The sequence below is a fragment of the Oratosquilla oratoria genome, chromosome 16 (genome assembly GCF_046742065.1).
Source record: "Oratosquilla oratoria isolate Oo_2021 chromosome 16, ASM4674206v1, whole genome shotgun sequence".
In the NCBI taxonomy this organism is placed as follows: domain Eukaryota; kingdom Metazoa; phylum Arthropoda; class Malacostraca; order Stomatopoda; family Squillidae; genus Oratosquilla; species Oratosquilla oratoria.
In genome coordinates this window covers 47,239,358-47,261,560 of record NC_134792.1, presented here as the reverse complement: position 1 = coordinate 47,261,560, position 22,203 = coordinate 47,239,358, and the positions used below count along the sequence as shown (strand labels likewise).

The window sequence follows — 22,203 nt, the reverse complement described above, 5'->3', positions numbered from 1 at the left end:
GGAGGGGGTGGGTGGGCGTTGTGGGGGGAGGAAATAACCATCCTACGGTGGGAGGGGGGTGAAGGGAGCAAAAGCGTTGGTAGGGGTGAGGGGCGGGGACCTTACACCGCACCGTCGCTTTTGCCACGGACTCGCGGTTCCATAGTTCTTATCGAGTCACTTGGGGAAGTTGTAGGGAAGAAGAGGGAGGCATCTATCCTTTCACGGGTTTCTATAGGGAGAGAATCTATCTGTGTGTGTGCGCGCGCGTGTGTGTTTAGGGAGAGAGGGAAGGGAGAAGGAGAGTGGAGGGAGGAGGGAGTGAGTTTTGGCACTTGGGGAGGGAACCACTTAGTGAGTGCTTATGACATGCCGTGACCATGAGGGATTCTTTTCATGCGTCGGAGACGGGGGTCTCATAACGGGAAGAACATCAAGTACAGGCCAACCCAACTTAACCCAACCATGGCCAACCCAACTTAGCCCAACCATGGCCAACCCAACCCAACCCAACCCAGTCCAACCTACCCGCTGCAAAACTACAAGCATGTACGTAAAGGAATATTTCCCCAACCAACAACAAGTTGCCTGCATCACCCTGATAGAACCACAGCAGACGCGAGCGAGCCGTTCCTATGCCGTGTCCAGTGGTCCAGAAGTATCCTGTGACCAAATCTTTTGTCTACTTACCCAACCTGAGGAACTTCGAACCTCTTAATACCTGACTTTAACAAAAGAAGATGGAATTGTGAACTATTGTCTCTTCGAAAAAAATTTGCAGCCCTGTTTGAAATGGTGAGGGGACCAGCGACATTGCACTCCCTTGAGGACGGCTAGGCAGGACGGGTCAGTGTGACAAGAGCCAATCCTGAGCTAATCAATGGAGCATCTTAAGTCAAGCGAAACACGAGCTTGTTCAGTCGTGCGTTCACGCGCGCGCGTTCCCGTGTGCGTCTAAACGCCCCCTGTTTGTGTATGTATGTGTGTGTGTGTGTGTGTGAGTGAGTGAGTGAGTGAGTGAGAGTGTCTGTTTGTCTGTGTGTGTTATCTGATAGTCTTATATAATGTGTTTTTTCTTGTAGAGTCTCTCTTGCGAATAGTTTTATGGTGTTTTGCTTCGTGATTTTATACTTAGAGCACATATCACATTTATCGACAGTCCTTTCGTAGCGGTTATGCTTTATCCCGTTCATATGAGTTCTTATCTGCTTCAACGGGTTGAAGGCTTTTGCTAACTCGTATTTTCTCATCATCTTCACCCATGTACAGTTGCTCTTATGGTTCCCCGCCAGGTTTGTTGGTGTGGTCAATAGGTTTTAAGTTTTTTATGCTGACAGTCGCTTCGGATCGTTGTCTGACTTCTTTCTCCCGTTTCAAGTTCCTTTCTCAGTCCACAAGTGCCACGCATTCTCTCTCTCTCTATCTCTCTCTCTCTCTCTCTCTCTCTCTCTCTCTCTCTCTCTCTCTCTCTCTCTCTCTCTCTCTCTCTCTCTCTCTCTCTCTCTCTCTCTCTCTCTCTCTCTCTCTCTCTCTCTCTCTCTCTCTCTCTCTCTCCAGTAAGGGCTAAATTGTATGCGTGAAAAGTAGGAAGATTAAAGAAATTTACAAGATTGTGTGTTTGTGTTTGTGTGTGTGTGTGCGTGCGTGTGTGCGTGCGTGCGTGCTTGTGTGTGTAAGCACACATGCCTAGCTGCGGTTTCATGCTTGGGTGTCTACCCGTTGAGCTCAATAGACTTGCCAGTTATAAATTCCTGAGATGATATGCAGCATTGTCACCGCAGACCGCTAAAGAGGCGTAGTTCGAGAAGGACAATTGCGATTTTTCTTATCTTATCGCATATTGTGACCCTGGACAACATTTCCCAGATTAGAGTTGTTATTATTTATCTCTCCAAAATGGTATGTACGATCAAGGAAAGGTCAACGGGTGTTAGCTTGTATGATGTGATTGTTCATAGTGTACCTGTCCAGGTCCTCCCGAACACCCGTAAGAGCGAATTTCGTATGTTTTGAGAAACATGGATAGCCTTTGGGAGCCCATAAGAGCGAAATCCGGGTATTTTGCGAGGAGAGGGTAGACCTTGAAGACCTGGTCGTAACCTAACCGCTTATCGTGATTGTCAGCGCTGTCAACGACCGTACACGTCACATACACCGCAATGGTGACGTCATCGCCTTGAGTCGGTGGAATCTCGGTCGTATGTCGGCGGACGGTTGACGGTTGACGGGGGTCAGGCCAAAGGGTGACCTCACACGGGTGATCGCCCCCGGGAGGAGCGGGGGCCGGCGGGGGGGGCCTTGTACTGAAGACCTACGTCAATATTTATAACACACACACATGCACACATACGCACGCGCGCGCACACACACACACACACACACACACACACACACACACACACACACATATCAGTATCGCTGCGCTGCGAGCCGTTATTCCAACTCGTGTGTGAGGAGTTGTGTCTGTGTGTGTGTCTGTGTGTGTGTGTGTGTGTGTGTGTGTGTGTGTGTGTGTGTGTGTGTGTGTGTGTAAGGTAAGGTAAGGTCGAGGGTCTCGGTCGATGAAGATCCTCTCCCTCCACTTCTTCAGCTGAATCGAATGGTGGGGGGGAAATGGTGAGTAAAACGTGTCACGGTGCCGCCGTCACCGTGATTAAGGTGTCGAGGTCGCTGCTTGAGGGCTCTTGGGCCACAGCGAAAGGAACCTTGAGGACAAGGGGGAGCAACGCTCCCTAGCGACGCGAGCGCGCGCGCACGCACGCAATGAGGGGTCACGGGGAATCTCTCTCTCTCTCTCTCTCTCTCTCTCTTTCTCTCTCTCTCTCTCTCTCTCTCTCTCTCTCTGTCTCTCTCTCTCTCTCTCTCTCTCTCTCTCTCTCTCTCTCTCTCTCTCTCTCTCTCTCTCTCTCTCTCTCTCTCTCTCTCTCTCTCTCTCTCTCTCTCTCTGTCTGACAAATTTACCAGCATAAAGACGAATTGACAGGATTGAAGGGAAGTTGCAGTCCAGTGATACTGCTCCTGGTTGACAGAAATAGAAATTGTTAATTAGATTAATATACATTATGTATGGGGAAGAACGATCACATCCTACTTGAATTTGTTGTAGGCTACTGAGCTCAGAGAGAGAAAGAGAGAGAGAGAGAGAGAATCGAATATACGGACTCAAGCATAAAGGGCAAAGGTGATTATATTCGCTTGCAATGTCTGCAGAAATGGTGAGGTGACCAGACGCGCGCGCGCACACACACACACACACACACACACACGCTTACACACACGTGTGTGTTATTATTATTATTATTATTATTATTATTATTGTTATTATTATTATCAGTATTATTATTATTATTACTATTATTATTATTATTATTATTATTATTATCATCAGCATTATTATTTTTATTATATTATTATTATGCGTGTATTTGTGTGCGTGTGTGTTACAAGTGTGTGTGTGTTACGAGTGTATGTGTGTGTGTCTGTGTTACGAGTGTGTGTGTGTGTGTGTGTGTGTGTGTGTGTGTGTGTGTGTGTGTGTGTGTGTGTGTGTATCACCTACGGTAGTTTTACCGAGTGGTATCTTATGGGAAGGGGAGCTATGCTCATGGTGTCCTGTCTTTGTACCTCGCAGTGTCTAGTTTGCTCTTAAATTCGTGTATGGTTTTTGCACACATTATTGTTTTATCCAGTTTGTTCCAGATATCCACCACGCTGTGTGGAAAACTCTGTGTGTGTGTGTGTGTGTGTGTGTGTGTGTGTGTGTGTGTGCGCGTGCGCTTACCTGATTATATTTACCTAATTGTAGTAAACAGGAAAGGAGCAATGCTCTTTGGATCCCGTCTCCTATTCTCTATTTATTTTTTTAATCCTACCTAGCCTCAAATTCATGTACAGTTCCAAGCCTACTAGAGGCATGAGTGGGCACGACTGACGACCCCAGCTGGGCGAGGCGAGACCCGGAACGACCGGATGTAGGGTTGAGGGTAAACTACAGATGTGGAGCGGTATTGGACTGTGTGTGGGGGGGTGGGGATTTGGGTGGATGAGGGCGGGAGGATTAGTGAGGATGGCCACGGGCGGGCAGGAAGGATTCCTCGGAAGGACGGGGTCACCACCTGGCCTTTGAGAAAGGATGCTTCCTCCCCTCCCCCCTGGTGCGAGCCAGTCACCTTGGTATTGTGTCCCGCATTCCCGCGCGGGGCGGATGCGGGAAGTGTCCGCGGGAGGCGCTGGCGTCGTTGGGCGGTCACGTGACCCGACGCTCTATTATCCGGACTCTGTCGATGCCACAAGGGAACGGAGTGATCACGCGCAGAGACGAAAGTGACATTGGATGCCAAGAAGAATTTTAACGAGCTTAATGCCTGGACGGCAAGGCGCGGTTGTCTGGTAGTGAGGTGATGTGACCGTGAAGGGTTGGGGGGAGGGACAGGAGGTCCTGATTAGAGTGAGGTTGTACGATTAGCAGAAGGGTTGAGAAAGGATCAAATTGTGAAGGGATTACTGCTGACCCGTGGACAAGGGTTGGGTTGGGGACAGAAGAGGTAAGGTGGCCGATTGGCGTGGCGGCTTCTTGACGATTGGTGTCTCGTCTAAATTATCCTCACTGTGCGTGGAATGCTAGAATGATTCCGCCTCATGGAACTACGCATTGGTGGCTAGGAGGAGGGATGACATCGGTTACGTCGACCGTGTGCGTGTAGAGAGAGTCAGTGAAAGTCTTTTTGATACTTAGGCCTAGTCATGAGTAAGTACTGTAGGCAGCCATAATGAGACTCCAGTGTTGATAAGTGTCATGACAGTTTGTCTCAAAACGTGAAATATATCTCCTGGGTTTATATGGGAATTTATAGAAGTACACAGGATCTCCCTATGCTTTGGAAGAAATGCGCAGTGCTGATTAGTCCAACTAGTGGAGTTGTGCAGAACAGTGACCGAAAACGCCAGCATTAAATCTGCAAAGCCTTTCATCTATTGATCTGAATTCTCTCATGACTCTCATGCAGGCTACTGGCGCCATGATTCCTGTCCTCACTCCAAATATTATCGGCAGTCATCACCATGTTTGGGGGTAGGGTGGGGCGTTGGACTGTGATACTAGGAACTGATCGTAGTCGACAAACAGTAATCGTCACACTAGAACTCTCTTCCCCCTGGTAGAAGGTGGTGAGTTGTCCTGGTGTTGAGTAGGTGGTGGCGAGTCGGTGATGTTAAGTTGGCGGTGTTGAATTGTCCCTTCCCGCCCTTGGGATTTTTCCACCTCTGACTTGGACTCTTCCAGAGAAACATTACCACGACACCTCTTCCACACCTACACATGACTTCTGGTTGCTGTGCCTTTCCTTCTTTTCTTTCTGGATTAGCCTCCAGCGTTTTTTTTTTTTTTTTCAAGTTCCTTAAAGTGTGCAAAGAAAAACACGCCTGCATATGCGGTTATTTTTAGATTGGTCGCTGATGGAGACGGGCAGTAGTAAGTAAATCCTGACACCCCACGAGTCCTTGCACATGGAGGAAGGCCTCACGTGCACAAGTAGGCAGCTTTTATTTTTATGCGGTCGAGGAAGCTGCGTGGGAATCCGTGTTATAATATCGTGACTTATATCCCCAAGGATGAGATACCACGAGGTGCAACGTCAGTGAGAAGCTGCTCCAGTAACCAGAGTCTGGTTTCAGGTTCCTTGGAGCCCTTTCAAGGCCGAGATGTTTTCATCAAGACGCCCCCCTCCTCCACACCCCACCCGCACTTGCACGCACAAACACACACACACACACACACACACACACACACACACACACACACACACACACACACACACACACACACACACACACACACACACACACACACACACACACTAAGAGTGAATAGGCCTACACAGCAACGCGTTCCATGACTGTGGCCAAGCTTTCTCCACAATTACCATCTGACCCTCACCCTCGTGGCCATGACTTATGGTGTCCAAGACCAGCCCACGTTATCAGCACTGACCCATACCAGCAGCAACACTGACCTATTCCGATCGTATCAGCACCAACACAATGTCATCAGTACCGACAATCCAGACCTCCATCAGTGCGAGACTACACTCGCTCCGAGTGCATTGTTGCGTCCTTTTCTCTATTTCCCAACAGTGCGTGGAAATAAACAACCACTCCCTGTGGCACAAATAGGTTTACATTGTTTTTAGTTACTTTTTTTTTAAACAACTGTGTCCGGTTACCACTCATTATTCATTGACGAAGGGCCACTTTGCATCAACGTGCCTGTGGAAGAGGGGCGCATGGATGACTTCTCACGTCACGGGGATTATCCCCGCCACCCCACCCGAGCACGAAGAAAGACTTGTCTGTCCCTGAAAGGGGCTGGCCTGTGGAGGTCAGCAGGGACAAAATCAAGTGCCATTTACCCACCCCACGCCTCCACCATCTGCCCAGAAACACAGTTGTTGGGTGACCGATCAATGGTTTTGTGAAGCCAGACCATAACGAGGCTGGATGCAGAAAGGGAACTGGAATAGAATGATAAACAATATTGGGTAGCCAGCCAGCTATACAAAATACCAATTCTTCCTTTTTTTCCCTGAAGTTTCAGGTCTTTTTCTTCCACTTTGGATATCTTGCCCCTTTGCTACGGCAGCGTTCGATAAATTGAATTAAATAATCTGGCATTTTCTATAGCTTTTCACGCCCTAGCTGGAGTATATATATGTATTATTATTAATATTGTTATTATTATTAGTATTATTGTTATTATTATTGTTATTATTATTATTATTATTATTATCATTATTATTATCATTATTATTATCATTATTATCATTGTTATCATTATTATCATCATTGTTCTTATCATTGTTATTGTAATTATATGTTTTTTATTGTTTATTTTTATAATTATTTTTTTAGGTATTTGTTAATCCATTCATTTAGTAAGCCAAGCTAACTGACCGTTACACATTGGCAGGCGTTCAGAATCAAGGGAAGTTACCTGCTGTGTTTGATTTGTCTTTTGTTACCGTATCAATTGGAATAAAACCATCCGTTTTTTCTGTGGGGCGGGGGGTTGGGGGAGCGGTTGTTTATCATGATTTGCTTTGACTTTGTTATTGCAAACTCTCAAACCTGACCCTTGGTGCTACATGTTGCTGGGGTTGCCCATGCACTCTTACTCTGTTGGTTGTAAGGCCGGACCGCCCTTCACAGCTTTCACTATGCCTCTCTAGATGGTTCTATCCTCTACCAATTCTTTCGAGTCCTTTCTTGGTACCACCCTCTCCATGTCCTTTACTCCATCCATCTATCTGTACCTAGGTCTCCCTACTGGTCGTCTGCCCTCTACTCCTTCCATCACCTTCTTTGGTTGCCCATGCACAGTGATATAAATGTCAAGCTCCATTCCTCGTTAAGTGTCAAATTACCTAAATGACGACAGGGCAGACCTTAAGTGGATATTAGATTGTACCCTGGTGTACAAGGTACAGCCCATCCAGCCGTGTAATTATTATCATTCGTATTTCAAATTAATTGTAAGTTCATTGACTTGTAAATAAAAAGTAAAAGGCTATTTTACTTTATCTTAATTTCATAAAGTGATTGACATTGGTTTCCAACCCAAATGTTGTAACCTGTGACATTCTGTGAATGAGTATTTGCATTCATAATGATGATTGGTATTTGTTGACCTGATTTTGGCTGCGTGAGGATTGACAGGTACTTCCAGCTAGCCGCTAAATTTGTAAAAGGTTCTCATGCCAGCAATGGTAACAGGTATAATAAAGTATGCCATGACCATCCAAGCACAACCTTTGATCAACGTATTAATGTTCATTTTTCTTTTGCAGTGGTACTGACCGAAGAAGGGCACCACAAGAACGATACTGGAAGTGATCCCAGAAGAGGCAAGATGGCAGTGTATGAACAGAGGTACTCCTCATGCAACCAAGTGGGACCAACTTCCTTCCAGAGGTTGCCACCAGACGGGCATGAGTTCCCAAACACCTTCACAGAATCCCTTCCAGACAAACTGTCGAGGTATAATCGGTATGCCAAGTTAGATCTCAACACAAGTAGCCACTCGGGGTACAGTGAATTGAGTTCACAGTTTTCGAGATCAGCGCCCGGCACACCCACAAGCCCACCCCCAGCTCTACCCAAGTCTGCTTCCCCGTCATCAAAAGCCAACAGCATTGCAAGCAACAGTTCCTTTGACCGTGATGACGAAACCCTGGAGCAAAGACATTCCAGCTCTTCGTCATCTACTACAGACGAAGCAAGACCAAAAGATTCCGGTTCTTACAGAACCTCTTCGTCCAGTTTTTCCTCAAGATGGCGAAGACAGGATGAGAAGAGTGGGAAGAGTGTGAGAGACAAGATTGCCATGTTTTCTACAGAACAGCCATACCCGAAATCAAGGAAGATTGAGGACATCCAGACGCCAGATAAAAATGGTTGTGGATCTCTCAAGCGAGCTTTTACAGAGGATGACGTCAGAGTCGGGAACTCATCTAAGATATCCCTCGCTCGAAGTCAGACGCTGAAAAGCAATGGTTCCAGCGCCTCGTCGTCATGTCTGAGCAAATACAACACATTTAGCTCCATGATTGATGTCAGCGCGTCGGAATCCAAAGAAAACGTCAGACCAGTTTCTGCTGCATCCAGTGCGGCAGACATTTGCCAGAGTAGCTTAAGAGAATCCTATTCAAAATGTGAGCCAGTTCGGGAAGAAATGGAGACTCATCGCATCACCAAAACTGCTGACGACTCCAGAGTTTCAGGTCTTCATTCCAGGTCACAGAGTATGATCGACATTGGTAAGCCATCGCTTACCAAGCGCCACAGCATCGGGGCTTATGACAGACCAAGCGTTTATAAATATGGTATCGAGAAACCTGAAGACCGGGAAAGGCGAACCTCACTCAACAACCTCATCGAACAGCGGCGAAAGAGCATCAGCAAGCTTCGTGGCTTGGTCATACCAGAGAGCAAATGTCAGACGGAAAAGAGTTCCTTTGATTTGCCCAAGATTTCGAGCATTCCCCCCACCGCAGCCTTGAAAACAATGTCCCTTCCCAGAAACACCAAGTCCAGCAGTAAACATGACTCCGTTCCTAATACAGTCTGCAATGAGTCTTCAGCTGATGAGAGTTCCAGCTCTCCTGCTCTAAGCACTCCCCCATGGAAAACTCAGCACGGTCCATACTCTCTGACCAAATATTCCCCTTCCTCCAAACATAAAAGCGTAACAGAATACCAAGATCAAGAGTCCGCATTTACCCCCAATACCCTTCCTAGTCCACAAACTTCTTTAAGGCGAAACGTATCTGCCTATAGTGACTGTTCCTATTCCTCTGCTTCATCAAGCCTAGACCTCTCATTAGAATACGGAGACAGTAGGTCTGCCAATGATAATGTATGTAATCCAAGTACATATCAAAGCTACATGATTGAAGCCAGGCTGGGGAAGACCGAAGACAGCGACAATGACTCGGCTGTGAGCTCAGCCCAGTCCTACTTGTCACAGGATACGTCTTCATCACCCTCTGTCTCCCCAACTCCAGAGAAACTGTACAGAGGCAGCAGAACTCCAACGCAGAATTCAAAGAAGGGTTTGCTGTCAAGGATTCCCTCTGAGGATTCTGACGGCCATCGCGTGTTAAAGCCTGGAAGTATTGAGGCCGAAAACAGGAGAAATGTTCTCAAGTCAGCCAAATGCAGTTCTGGTCGTAATAGTGACGACCAGTCTGGGCCAGATATTATACCCAAGGTGCCATTAACTCCAAACGAGAAACACGAAGAAGTCCCATTTACTGAAAAGCTGGACTCTGATCTCCGGAAAAATAAAGCCCATGTGCCAAGACAGGCTTCAGCGGACTCCACGTCGTCGTCGTCATCACGCCGATCCTCCCAAGACTCATCCAGGAGGAACTCACGTGAATCGGTTATTCATGTTCCCAAAACTCAGGATGAAGCTATCAAGGTTTCTGCAGAGCCTGTTTATTTTGATCAGCACGGTGACATGTACAAGGAGGCCCAGCTCAAAGTCGCCTACATGAACGAAATCTCTGATGAATTCGATGAGTTGTGCAGTGACAAGGTGGACAATGTTGTGAACGAAATCCCAATTACTGTGGCAAGACATATCAGAGATGAAGACTCGTATGAAAACAATAAGTCATATGGAGATATAGGGGTATCCTGGAAGAGAAAAGATACAGGTTTGGGTAATATACTGGAAAAGACTAATTCTCATGGATCAGACTCCTCCACAGAGCTGCTGGGGGATATACCTACATCCCCGACCAAATCCAGTCGACCAAGAGGCTTCAAAGCCCTCGCGGAAAGCTGGCAGCAGAGGGCAGAAGAGGATGCGTCTCCTCTTCCCACAGCTGCTCCACGAGAGAGACGAACTTCTCGTCCCACGTCCGTATACGAGGAAGGGGAGAGCTTCATCACTAAGGACAAGTATTCGTCCATATCGAGTAGAACTACGGTGACAACGTACGAAAGTGTGGGTGACACGGAGAGCAGGAGGATAAAGGAAACCTTTGCGGAAGAAGAGAGCCAGACATCCCGTTCTGCTTCGAATCTCGATCTCCCCCGCCACGAAGGACACGACAGGAAGCTGTCTATGCCTGAGTACAGCAGCTCCGGGATCAAGATGCGGGAAAGACATGACGGGAGCATCCCGTCCCGCCCTACAAGTCTGATTGAAGGCAGCAAGAACCTCAGTGCTCTCGAGGGGGAAAACCATTACCTTCCCCCTAAGCCCCTAAGCCCAACAGCATCGTCAGCAGACTCCAGGGAAGACTTCTTGGATAGTACGGACTCGGGGTCTCTCTCGAGAACGGCCAGCAAGGAGGTCTTGGAAGCCTTCTCCCGCGCACGAGTCTCCGTTGTCGGGAACAGTCGGACTGGAGCTGTTTTCACCCCAAAGGTCTCTGATATCATGAGGGCCTTCGAACGCCACGACTTCGGGAACAGGCGGAGTGGTGTCGGCACAGGCACATCTCATCCTCGAATGTCCTCCTTGGACTCGACCGCCAGCGAAGACGGTTCGGCATTGTACGGGTCTGTGTCCTCCTTGACCTCCGGACAGAGGGATCAGTACGGTTCCATCACTTCGCTGGCTTCTTCCACGTCTCTCATCTCACCACAGGTACGTGCCTTGCATTTACTCATGTTTATATGCAAACAAACATGACTACACCCCCTCTGTCACATATTTTTTTGGCTTCTAGAGTTATGAGGAGTGAAAGTTATGTAATGATTCATATACTTTAGTCCCAGTTGTGTGAAGATCTAAAGATAGGCTTAGGGAAGTAATAGGGAATGGTACTGGTAGCAGTAATTGTCCAAACTAAACTGAATGATACGAACTCATGTCACACACACACACACAAGCAAACTCATTTTATTATTATTTTTCCAATCCCAACTTATTTATGTTTTTGTTACTGCCTTGTTCTGCACAGGAACTTGCACAATTGATTGACGAGGCTAACCAGTCCTTGGAAGAGTCGGGCACTCCATCACATGAGATCCTGGTTGTGGTTCTGCACCGAGAAATTGTCTGTCAAGGTTCCATTGGCATCACCCTAGCAGGAGGTGCCGACTATGAAACAAAGGAAATTACAGTAAGTAGAAACACACAGATATATGGGATAGGGGGAAAGCTGTTAAGAGCAGTCAAGAGTTTTTACGAGAGTAGTAGAGCTTGTGTTAGGATTAGAAATGGAGAGAGTGAATGTTTTGAGGTAAAGGTGGGACTTCGTCAGGGATGTGTTATGTCGCCCTGGCTGTTCAATCTTTACATGGATGGGGTGATGCGAGAGGTGAATGCAAGGGTAGTGGGTCAGGTGTTGGAGATGATTAAAGAAAATAGAGAAAAGTGGGAGGTGAGCCAGCTGTTGTTTGCTGACGACACTGCGCTTGTATCAGGATCAGAGGAGGGATTGAGGAAGTTAGTGACAGAGTTTGAAAAGGTGTGTGAAAGAAGGAAGCTGAAGATAAATGTGGGCAAAAGTAAGGTGATGAGATGTACAAGGGGAGAGATTGACAGCAGGCTGGAAGTGAGCATTAAGTGTGAAAGACTGGAGGAAGTGGATAGTTTTAGATACTTGGGTGCAAATGTGGCAGGAAAGGGAGGAGTGGGGGTGGAGGTAGAATGTAGATTGAGAGAAGCGAGTAAATGCCTTGGTGGATTGAAAAGTGTAATGAGAAATAGACATCTGGGAATGGATGCTAAGAGGAGGTTATATGAAGGAGTGATTGTGCCAACAGCATTGTACGGGGGGCAGAAACATGGAACATGAGAGAGGAAGAGAGAAGGAGTTTGAATGTGTTTGAGATGAAATGTCTGAGAAGTATGATAGGGGTTACTAGGCTGGATAGAATGAGAAATGAGGAGGTGAGGAGGAGAACAGGGATGGAAAGGAAACTGGGAAATAGGGTTGATGAAAGAGTGTTACGATGATTTGGACACATGGAAAGAATGAGTGAAGAAATATTAATGAAAGAAGTGTGGAAGGCAGAGGTGGAAGGAGTGAATATGAGGGGGCGTCCTAGGATGAGATGGATGGATGGGGTGAAAGGGGCTTTACAAAAGAGAGGAATGTCTGTAGAGGAAGGACAGGAGAGGACAGAAGATGGGGTGAATGGAGAGGGGTTGTGTATAGATGAGGCTGTGATGCATGAGGGGGAGTGGGTGGGGGATGGTGGGGTGAGGAAGCATGTATGAGAAAAAACAAATTGACGCAGCCCAAAGGGATTTCTCCCCGTCTTCTCCTTTTCTGCATGGAGGGTCTTGCTTCTGACCCAGGGCAGTGGACAGGATGCAGGGAGGTGCCAATATAAGAGGGAGGGAGGAGGGTGGAGGGGAGTGGAATATACTGTATAGGAAATGGAATGGGTGGGAGTGGTTTCTATGCCTTTTTCTTTTTTGGCTACCCCCGTGTAGGGGGAAAAAGCCTTTGGTATATGTATGTATGTATGTAGAAACACACAGATAATGCAGGCATGGTACACAATGATACATTTACAGGTAATGCAATTCTTACCATTCATATGTTGTAATTGGTTGTACTTCCCTCATCATTCCTGGAGAATCTGTAGTTATTAGGAGCTTCATCAATTCATTTAGTCCAGAAGGCAGTGCCATTCTGTTTCCATATTCAAAACATGTATTTATCAACTCATTACTATTTCAGGTACACAAGATTATTCCTGGCAGTTTGGCAGATCGTGATGGTCGCATCCAGAGAGGAGACAGAATCTTGTCCATTAATGGCAAAAACTTAAGAGGGGTGACACACAAAGAAGCTCTGACCATACTCAAGGTAATTTTGGAGTATTGCATGGATTTTTATGAAAAGAAACCTGAATTATTGTCCTTTTTTCTAATATATATTTTCATAATAAGTTTTTCTGGGACTGTAAAAATTTTATTACAAATAATTCAGAATATTCTAAGAGGCCAATATGAAATGGTAAAGAATTACTTAGAACTAGTGACACATTTGTGTATATGAAATTAATGACAATAAGGTATACACTGTTTATGATTTTTTCCTCTTCATTCCACTTTAATCTTTCCCTGTCCCTTGGTACTTTGATGGTAGCTTTATTTCTATCTTAAATATTTGCTGTAGGAATGTTGTACATACATAACCACCAAAAGGCTTCTCTCCCTTGCAAGGAGGAATCCAAGCATACACACACCCAGTACCCATTGCAAAGATATATAACATGAACTTTTTTTTATTATTATTGCAGTCCCCACGACCTGAGGTTGTTTTGGTTTTATCTAGAAGTCGTTCAGTAACTCCCCAGGAATCGGGATTGTCTGACGGAGATGCTGTACTAAGTCACCGCACAGCATTCATCAATCATGTCACTACTCCAAGGCCACCTAAGATTCTTGAATCCCCTATGGATAGCAAAAGTTTGGTCTCAGGTATGAAGAAGACCTAGGTTTTGTATTTATGCTTCGTGTAAATGTGTAAAGGGTGTCAAGTATGAAAAAGACTTCCATTTTGTGTTTATGATTTGTGTAAAGGTGTAAAGGGTGTCATTAACTGAGAAAGGAATGTGACTTTTTTGTAATTTCTCAACCAGATGCTGCAGCCTTGGCAGTACCCAGAGGCCCTCCCATGGTAACGACACTGGTCAAGGATGGTGCAGGTCTTGGTTTTTCATTAGAAGGAGGGAAGGATTCACCTCTTGGTGACAGACCTCTGACGATCAAAAAGATATTTAGTGGTATGTAAAAGAAAGCTGTTTCATTAATTGCAGTTACTTTAAGGAATTAGTTTTGAAATAAGATTCACAAAATTAATTTACAAGATATAAATACAGGTATTTTCTATTCTTTGACATTGTCTTCCTAAGTAATGATTCATTGATACCTCTATTTTTACTAGGTTAGTATATTGGTTATGATCAGTGATAGATTATTAGTACTGTATTGTTTTCCATTATTATCTATATCATTACTGTTTATGGAAATCTGTTGGTAATTTTTATGTTCTTTTCTTTTTCCCACTTAAGGAGGGACTGCTGACAAGAGTGGAGTGCTGAGGGTGGGTGATGAACTAGTGAGTGTCAATGGTGTGGATGTCACAGCAATGGCAAGAATTGAAGCATGGAACTTCCTCAAGAAACTACCAGATGGAACTGTAACTCTCATTATTCGCAAACTTGAAGAGCAGTCAAAGACGGAGTGATGGAGTTGAAAGTCCCTTGGAAAACAGACCACTGTATTTACTTCTCACATAGCATTTTATGCCCGTTTTTTTGTACATATTTCAGTTGGTGCCAATGATACTATTTACTTAAAGCAGATAGAGCTTGTCTTCTCTAGTGGGAACAGTCATATGATAGTCCTTTAGTGCTAGAACTTAAGAGTTATGTATGATATTGTTTTAAAAGAATGATAAATGAAATATTGAATTATAGAATTAGCAGTCATTTTTATTACAACTATTTCAATTGGTTATTGTATTACACATTGTTGAATTTTTATGCTTGAATTTAGTGCCAGTCCTGGTCAATGTAGATTTAGTCATAGTAAGTCTGTGAGAATAGACAGAACTATAATGTTTGTTTTTATAATTCATCTGGACCAAGTCAGTGATAATCTTTTTCATTTGTATTATCTTTACAGTAATAAGTTTTCCAAGAGTAATTATTTATCATTAGTGTAAGACAGAATGCTTTTTCTATGACTGATGAACTTACCTTCTGAGGGAGTTTTATAATGGAGACAGGAAAAGAGGACCTTTTGCAAAAGGAAAAAAGCCCATTGATGAAAAAACAGTAATGTATGTAGATAATGTAAGTGCATACATACACATCTGTATGACCAGAGAATAAGAGACAGAACTCTACTAGTGTAACTCCCTTCATGTATACTATAATTAGGTAAATCATAAAAATATTGTATATACATGGAGACCAGTGACATGTGTCTGTAAGTGGCGGTCTTGCAAGATGAAAATCAAAGAGAAGCATCAACAAAACCTGTCAACCCCTCACCTATATTTACACTAGATTGGGCTCAAGATCACTTTTCATCTTCAAGTGTATTTCCTCCACCTCTTCACATAAGGAGAGCTGACAGCTAGGGACTCCTCCCCTCCTACAACTTTCAGCAGGTGACAGAAACATTTCCTCACCAAAACAACACAGACACCAGTCGAAAGTTTCTTCCCAAAGAGGCCTATGGGAGGGTCTGAAGACCATATCCAACTACTGTGGGGATGTGGGTTTCCAGTCAGTGAAACTCAAAGCAGCAGTCTAAAGTTTATCCCCAGAGATTTATGGGAGGGCCCAAGTACCATTGCCAGTTGTTGTGGGAGAACGAGTTTCAAGTAATTGAAAATCAAGGCAGCAATGATTATCATTGTTTTATACATACATATATATATATATATATATATATATATATATATATTTAAATATATATATATATATATATATATATATATATATATACATATATATAGTAGTGATTATTGCTTTGTTCTTGTTCTTACCACAATTCCTTTGGGTTTATCTCTCCATCTATTTAATGCATACTACACTCCTTCTAGCATGAAAATAATTGCTTCTTTTCGTGTTATTTCCCTTTTCTTTTTCATTATCTCATTCATTTTCTCCAGTGTACTTCCTCTACCATTACTCTGTGTCCTGCACCAAAAGATGTTATTTCTTCTATGTTTATCTCATTCCCTGCATGCATTTCCATATGTCCTCATATATTTCTCTCCCTCCTTCTGGTCTTGTTTCATCTACTGTTTAGTATTTTGGTGTGTGTGTGTGTATTTACAGATATGACACAGATAATGTGTTTAAGCACTTAATCAATCTATTGTACCATTTAAAGCTCAATTTCTAAGCTCTTCTTTTATATTTCTGTTTCATATTATTCTTTATTTCCCCAGTTCTTCTGTACTGAATTTTTGTAGCATTCATGCAGTTAGTGGCATTAGCCACTAGTTTTTGACTGTTACTCTAAAGGATACATTAAAAGGCATTCCATTCAGTAATTTTTCCATTGGTCAAAATACCAAAAGTAATAGGTATGCTGGTCATTGTATGGAGTAAAATATTTGGTACTGGTTGATGGATATGACTGCTCAGAACATATGTTGCTGGTTACTGAATTGGCTTTATGCATATATATATATATATATATATATATCTGTATATTTATGCATATATATGTATATATATATATATATAATGTATCTCTGTATATATATTTATATTATATATATATGTATACATATATATGTATATATATATATATATATATATGCAGAAACTTTCATCCTCATTCCTAGTTTCCAGGGGTTAGAAGAAGTCTCCAGGTCACTGTTTAAACTTTGGAATTGTTTTCCAAGATTTTTACTTTTCAAGTTGGAAAAAGTTGGAAAGAAAACAAAGATCAGAATGCTTTTATACCCGACAGTCTCAGTAGGGATACATTGCAGTCATTAATGCTAGAGCAGTAAGGAAAATGGTTTGCATGATGTTGATATATGAAGACATGCACACTAGTACAGTATCCATTTGCTAGGTAATGTCCTGTTGCTTTCATTAAGTAAAGCATTGTGCAATAGCTGGTTTATAAGTCCTCTAGGTTTATAGTATATATATTTTTGTCCTAATGAATATGTACCAATAGTAGTAATGAGTGATTTTATTATAAAACCCATGTCTGGAATGGCTTTCCTATGCTGTATAGATAATAAATTACAGTTGTGGGAATTTGTGTAAATAGCAAGTTGATGTAAATTATTTTATATAGTTTCAAATGTCTGCTTATTTCTCACACAGTCCTACATTTATGTCTGGATTGACAGATACTGGATCAGCATAACACTGCAAGGAAATAATTTTCCAAAAATATCATGCCTTTTCATTGTTCTTTTAAAAGACAGTTTTGGCTTGAATTTATTAGTGCATAGCTTGAACACCCCCATTTATGTCTTTTTATTACCATTACTTGGGTCAAAGGCAAGAATGGGGCAGCTGAGGATAATCTTCGTCTACTGCTGCTATGGTTAGGCTAGATTTTGGTCTGAATAAATATTGTAGTTGTCAGTAGGCTCATTCTTTTGTCTGGCTTTGTTTTTTCAATGACTTTTAAGCAGTGTGGTGATCATATTGATGATTAACTACAGTGTGTTGCTCATACAGTATCCCAAGCTGCCATAAAGTTATGCTGTCTGCACTTTTGCACCTGAAGTACGGGGTAAAGGTTGTGTGATGTGTGAACATTGCTTTATTGGTGGTTAGTGGGTTGTATGCATTTTTCCTTTGATATACTGCATTTATCACCTTGCCTATGTTACACACCTTATTAACTGAATGAATAAAGTAATATTGTGGGATTGTAAAAAGCTGGATTATAATGAGCATGTAGTGCAACTATAAATTAATGATAAGTAGTTCTATCATTACTGTGGATTCACATGAGTATATATATGTATGTATATATATGCATATACAAACAATCACTGAATTAGGTGAATACATATGTATGCAAAGTGATTGTATATCAAGATCTGTCAGAAGAACTCTTCACTGTCATGAGAATGGGTTCCAACTTCCCAGCATCCATAGGTGATGTGATTAATCTTCTCACAAGTGATGAGAATAGTGGAGGGTAGCTAGTCATTGACAAATATGTATATATCTCATCTGTCATGACCACTAATTCTTCTTTGGCCTTTTAATTCCTGTACTTTTCCTTTACATCTTCTAAAATTGACATTGATCCTCGGTCTGTTGCCTTTGATCTAGAGTCTTTGCCATTCCCTCACATCCACCACCATGTTTCACTCACTCTGGATAAGCATAACCATCCTCCTGTCCCTGCATCTAGTGTTTTCCAGTTCCTTTCATCCTCATAGTGTACTTGCACATTCCATTCATCATTTTTTTAAATCTCTCATTTCCACTGTACAGCCATTTGCATGCATTTTGTTTTTTCTTTTAATATGACATCACACTTATACACATGTACTCGCACTCCTCCTCACATACAATGTCTATGCAAACCCCCACTTTTTATTCACTCCAACATGTATATACCAGCCTACAATCATGCATTATCTTTGAAAACAATTGCCCTTGCTACATATGTGTGTGTGTGTATATATATGTACATACACTCATGAGTAAAGTATGCAAATAATTGTGAATGTTCCAAGCTGGACGTTCAAGAATTTGAGGCCCAGTGATTCAGTTACGAAATACAGACAAGTGGAGTGCAAGATCAAATCCTCCACCTACTCAGAATTAATATCCTTTGTGTGCACTACTACAGACTATCAATGAGGCAAGAAGATTAACTCCATCATCACTTTCCCCAAGTTAAGAGTACTATCCTCACAATGGTTGATGTTAGAAAGACTACCCATTGTAATGGGAAAAAAAGATGCAGCAAAAGGAAAATATATGTATACACATCTAAATGTATTACATATTTCATAATGATCAAATTATACACATGTTCTGATGTGTAGAACATTTCACTGGTACTATTGAGGTTGTTTGATGTTAAAAGCATTTAAGAATTGTTTGTCCAATCTGCTATTACCTATAAAGGGATTTGACAAGCAATTGTTTATATTTTAGTCATTCTTTGGGATGTAAAGGACTTGAAATTGATCTTTAGATTATGAAAAGGCTATTTCCTATCATTTTACATTTATAGCTTCAGTGTGCTTAATAAAATGTACATGTATGAAGATGCAACGGTACAAGCTTTTGGTATATATTGGTCATTCACCACAATTGCTTTGGATTATGAAAATATCACTTGTAATGCATTTTAGATTATTTTGTTTGTGGTTGTTTTGTTGTAGAGTACATAAGAACTTGGCTGAGGATATAAATGCATTAATGTTTTATATCTTGATTTAAGGGTAATGGAAGTAAAGCTACAATATCTACATTTGAAAAGCAAAGGAATGTTACTGTATTATAGACCATGTTGAAGCATAAATTTCCTATCTTTAGAGTAGCAACAGAAAAGGAACAACTGAATATTGATGCAAGAGGAGATTGAATATTTTACTGTAGACAGGGATTAGATTATAAAAGCATTTTCCTATAACTACACCTCATATATATATTGTACTAGGAGAACTTAATAATCTTGATTGTGATGAAGACCAGGATGTTTTTCTTTATTGTGGCCTTACCTAAGTACTTAGTATGATGATGATCCCAATGAACTTTTGCTGCATTTATTCAGTCTGTAGATTAGGAAACAGATTTGAGAAAATTTATATGTAAAGTTATTGATATATAGAATGTTTTACCAAAGTTGTAAAGACAGTTTTTGTTGTGTTTTGGAACAAGTAATTGCCATTGGGATTTTTTTTTATATATATATCTATATATATATATATTATGAATTCTTCAAAGCCCAAATATATGCTGCACCATTGTATGTATAAGGACTTAGAGTTGGTGTGGATACATGGGGAAGACCACTGACTGAGTGGGTGTGATTTTGTGAACCTTAACTTGGTAATGGTCTTGTTGCAATATATGATATGCTAGGACATTTTGATCTTCATGATTACATTTTCATTATTTTGTATTGTTATTATTATTATTTATTTAAACATGAAATATATATTAATGCTTTTAAATGCAAATATCATTATGGTATTGCTTTGGGTATCAGATTTCATACTGTGAACAGAAGTGCCTATGAATGTTTTAGGCATTATCTAAGAAGCTTATGTGATTATTATTATGTTGCCTAAAGGGAATGGAATTATCTATGTCTTGATAGATGAAGTAATGCTCTTTTGTAAATGGTATTAATCAAATAAATAGCTTCACTATCCTTGTGTTTGAATTTGAGCCCATTCTGGGGACCAGGCACCAGTCTTTGGGGTTGCACCCTTGAATGGAATTCAGAGGGTGTGGAAAGCTTTCAGCATTTAAGTATCAGTAGGCATTTCTGTCACTGAGTAAGGTGTCATTTGTCGGTTTCCACAGTATAGATCCTCCACTCTCAATTAGAAACATGACATTCAGCTGAGAAGTCAAATACATACATACATATACCAAAGGCTTTTTCCCCCTTACAAGGGAGGTAGCAAAAAACAAGGCATAAAATCCACTCCTACCCATTCCACTCCCATTCACCCTCCTCCCTCCCTATTATCTTGGCTCCTCCTGGATGACAGATCATCACTGCATCTCACCCACTACCCTGGGTCAGAAGTGGTGTAACAAGACACAGCACATCCACAACAAGGCCACTTCATTTAATTGGCGACCCCCTCCATCCCCTCATGCAGAAAAAGAGAAGACAGGGAGAAATCTTTTTGGGCTGCATCAAATTATTATTCGCACATACTCCATCACACCCCCATCCATACCCATTCCCTTCCATGCATCACAGCATCATCCATACACAACCAATCTCTGCTCACCCCTATCTTCTGTTTTCTCCCTTTCTTTCTCAACAGATATTCCCCTCTTTCCCAATCTCCCTTTAACCCTATCCATCTATCTCATCTTTGGTCACCCCTCATGTTCATTCCTTCAACCTCTGCCTTCCACACCTCTTTTATTAATTTTTCTTCACTCATTCTTTCCATGTATCCAAACCACCCTTATATTCTTTCATCAACCCTATCTCCCAACTCCCTTTCTACCCCCTCTGTCCTCCTCACCACATTTCTCACTCTATCCAGCCTAGTAACCCCTACCATACTTCTCAGGCATTTCATCTTGAACACACTTAAACTCTTTCTCTTTTCCTTTCATATGTTCCATATTTCTGCCCCATATAGTGTTGTTGACACGATCACTCCTTCATACAATCTCCTTTTAGCATCCATTCCCATATGTCTATTTCTCATCTACATTCTACCTTCACTCCTCCCTTTCCCACCACATTCACACCCAAGTATCTAAAGCAAACCTTGTTTCTTAAGTCTCTCTTCCAATTTGCTGCCATCCTGTCCCCTTGTACGTCTCATCTTACTTTTACCGCCATTTATTTTCAACTTCCTCCTTCAGCACACCTTCCCAAACTCCGTCACTAACTTTCTCAAAAATATAATAGGCACAAGATTCAGACAAGATAAAGAAAAACTCATTACAGTTTACAAACAACTTATGGTAAGCAATGAATGACATTTTACTTGAATATGCCTCATGTTTCTTGTCTATCTCAATCAATAAGGGTTTCAGTACAATACATTGTCCTAAAACCTCCAAGTACAATGAAATTAGGATAGAATGATGAGGATATTTTGTTTTGGATACTTCATTTCAATGTATTAAGAGGAGGTCTTTTCTGACTTTTTTATGACATTTTCTGATGTTACAGTATATCTAAGTAATTTTTGGGAACTGATATAATAGTGCAACACTGATTGGAAATCATGAAATCTGAAATATTTCATATTGGTAATCATATATAAATCAGATATACAACATAAAACAACTTGGATAAAGAGAAGCAGTACTACTCTGGAACTTTGTAATACAAAATAAACTGTATTCTGATGAAGACTAAAGTTCATTAATTAAAATTTCTGAAAAATAGGAGTCCCATTTGATTTGGGATCCCTCCTTACAAGGGAGGTTGCCAAAAAACAAAGGCATAAAACCCACTTCCACCCATTCCCACTACATACTCCACTCCCATCCACCCAGCTCCCTTCCTCTTATCTTGGCTCCTCC

At 42.1% G+C, this 22,203-nt stretch overlaps 1 protein-coding gene across 1 annotated transcript in view; it reads left to right on the top strand.

Moving 5' to 3' along the window:
* The window catches only part of bbg (PDZ domain-containing protein big bang), a 277,607-nt gene extending 261,676 nt beyond the window's left edge, over window positions 1–15,931 (top strand). The window contains exons 5-10 of the mRNA XM_076199723.1: window positions 7,821–11,134; window positions 11,451–11,612; window positions 13,185–13,313; window positions 13,750–13,930; window positions 14,092–14,235; window positions 14,524–15,931. Of these exons, the coding sequence (XP_076055838.1) occupies window positions 7,821–11,134; window positions 11,451–11,612; window positions 13,185–13,313; window positions 13,750–13,930; window positions 14,092–14,235; window positions 14,524–14,699 (4,106 nt within the window). The 3' untranslated portion in view covers window positions 14,700–15,931. The remainder of the gene's footprint in view (window positions 1–7,820; window positions 11,135–11,450; window positions 11,613–13,184; window positions 13,314–13,749; window positions 13,931–14,091; window positions 14,236–14,523) is intronic.
* Window positions 15,932–22,203: the final 6,272 nt, after the last annotated feature.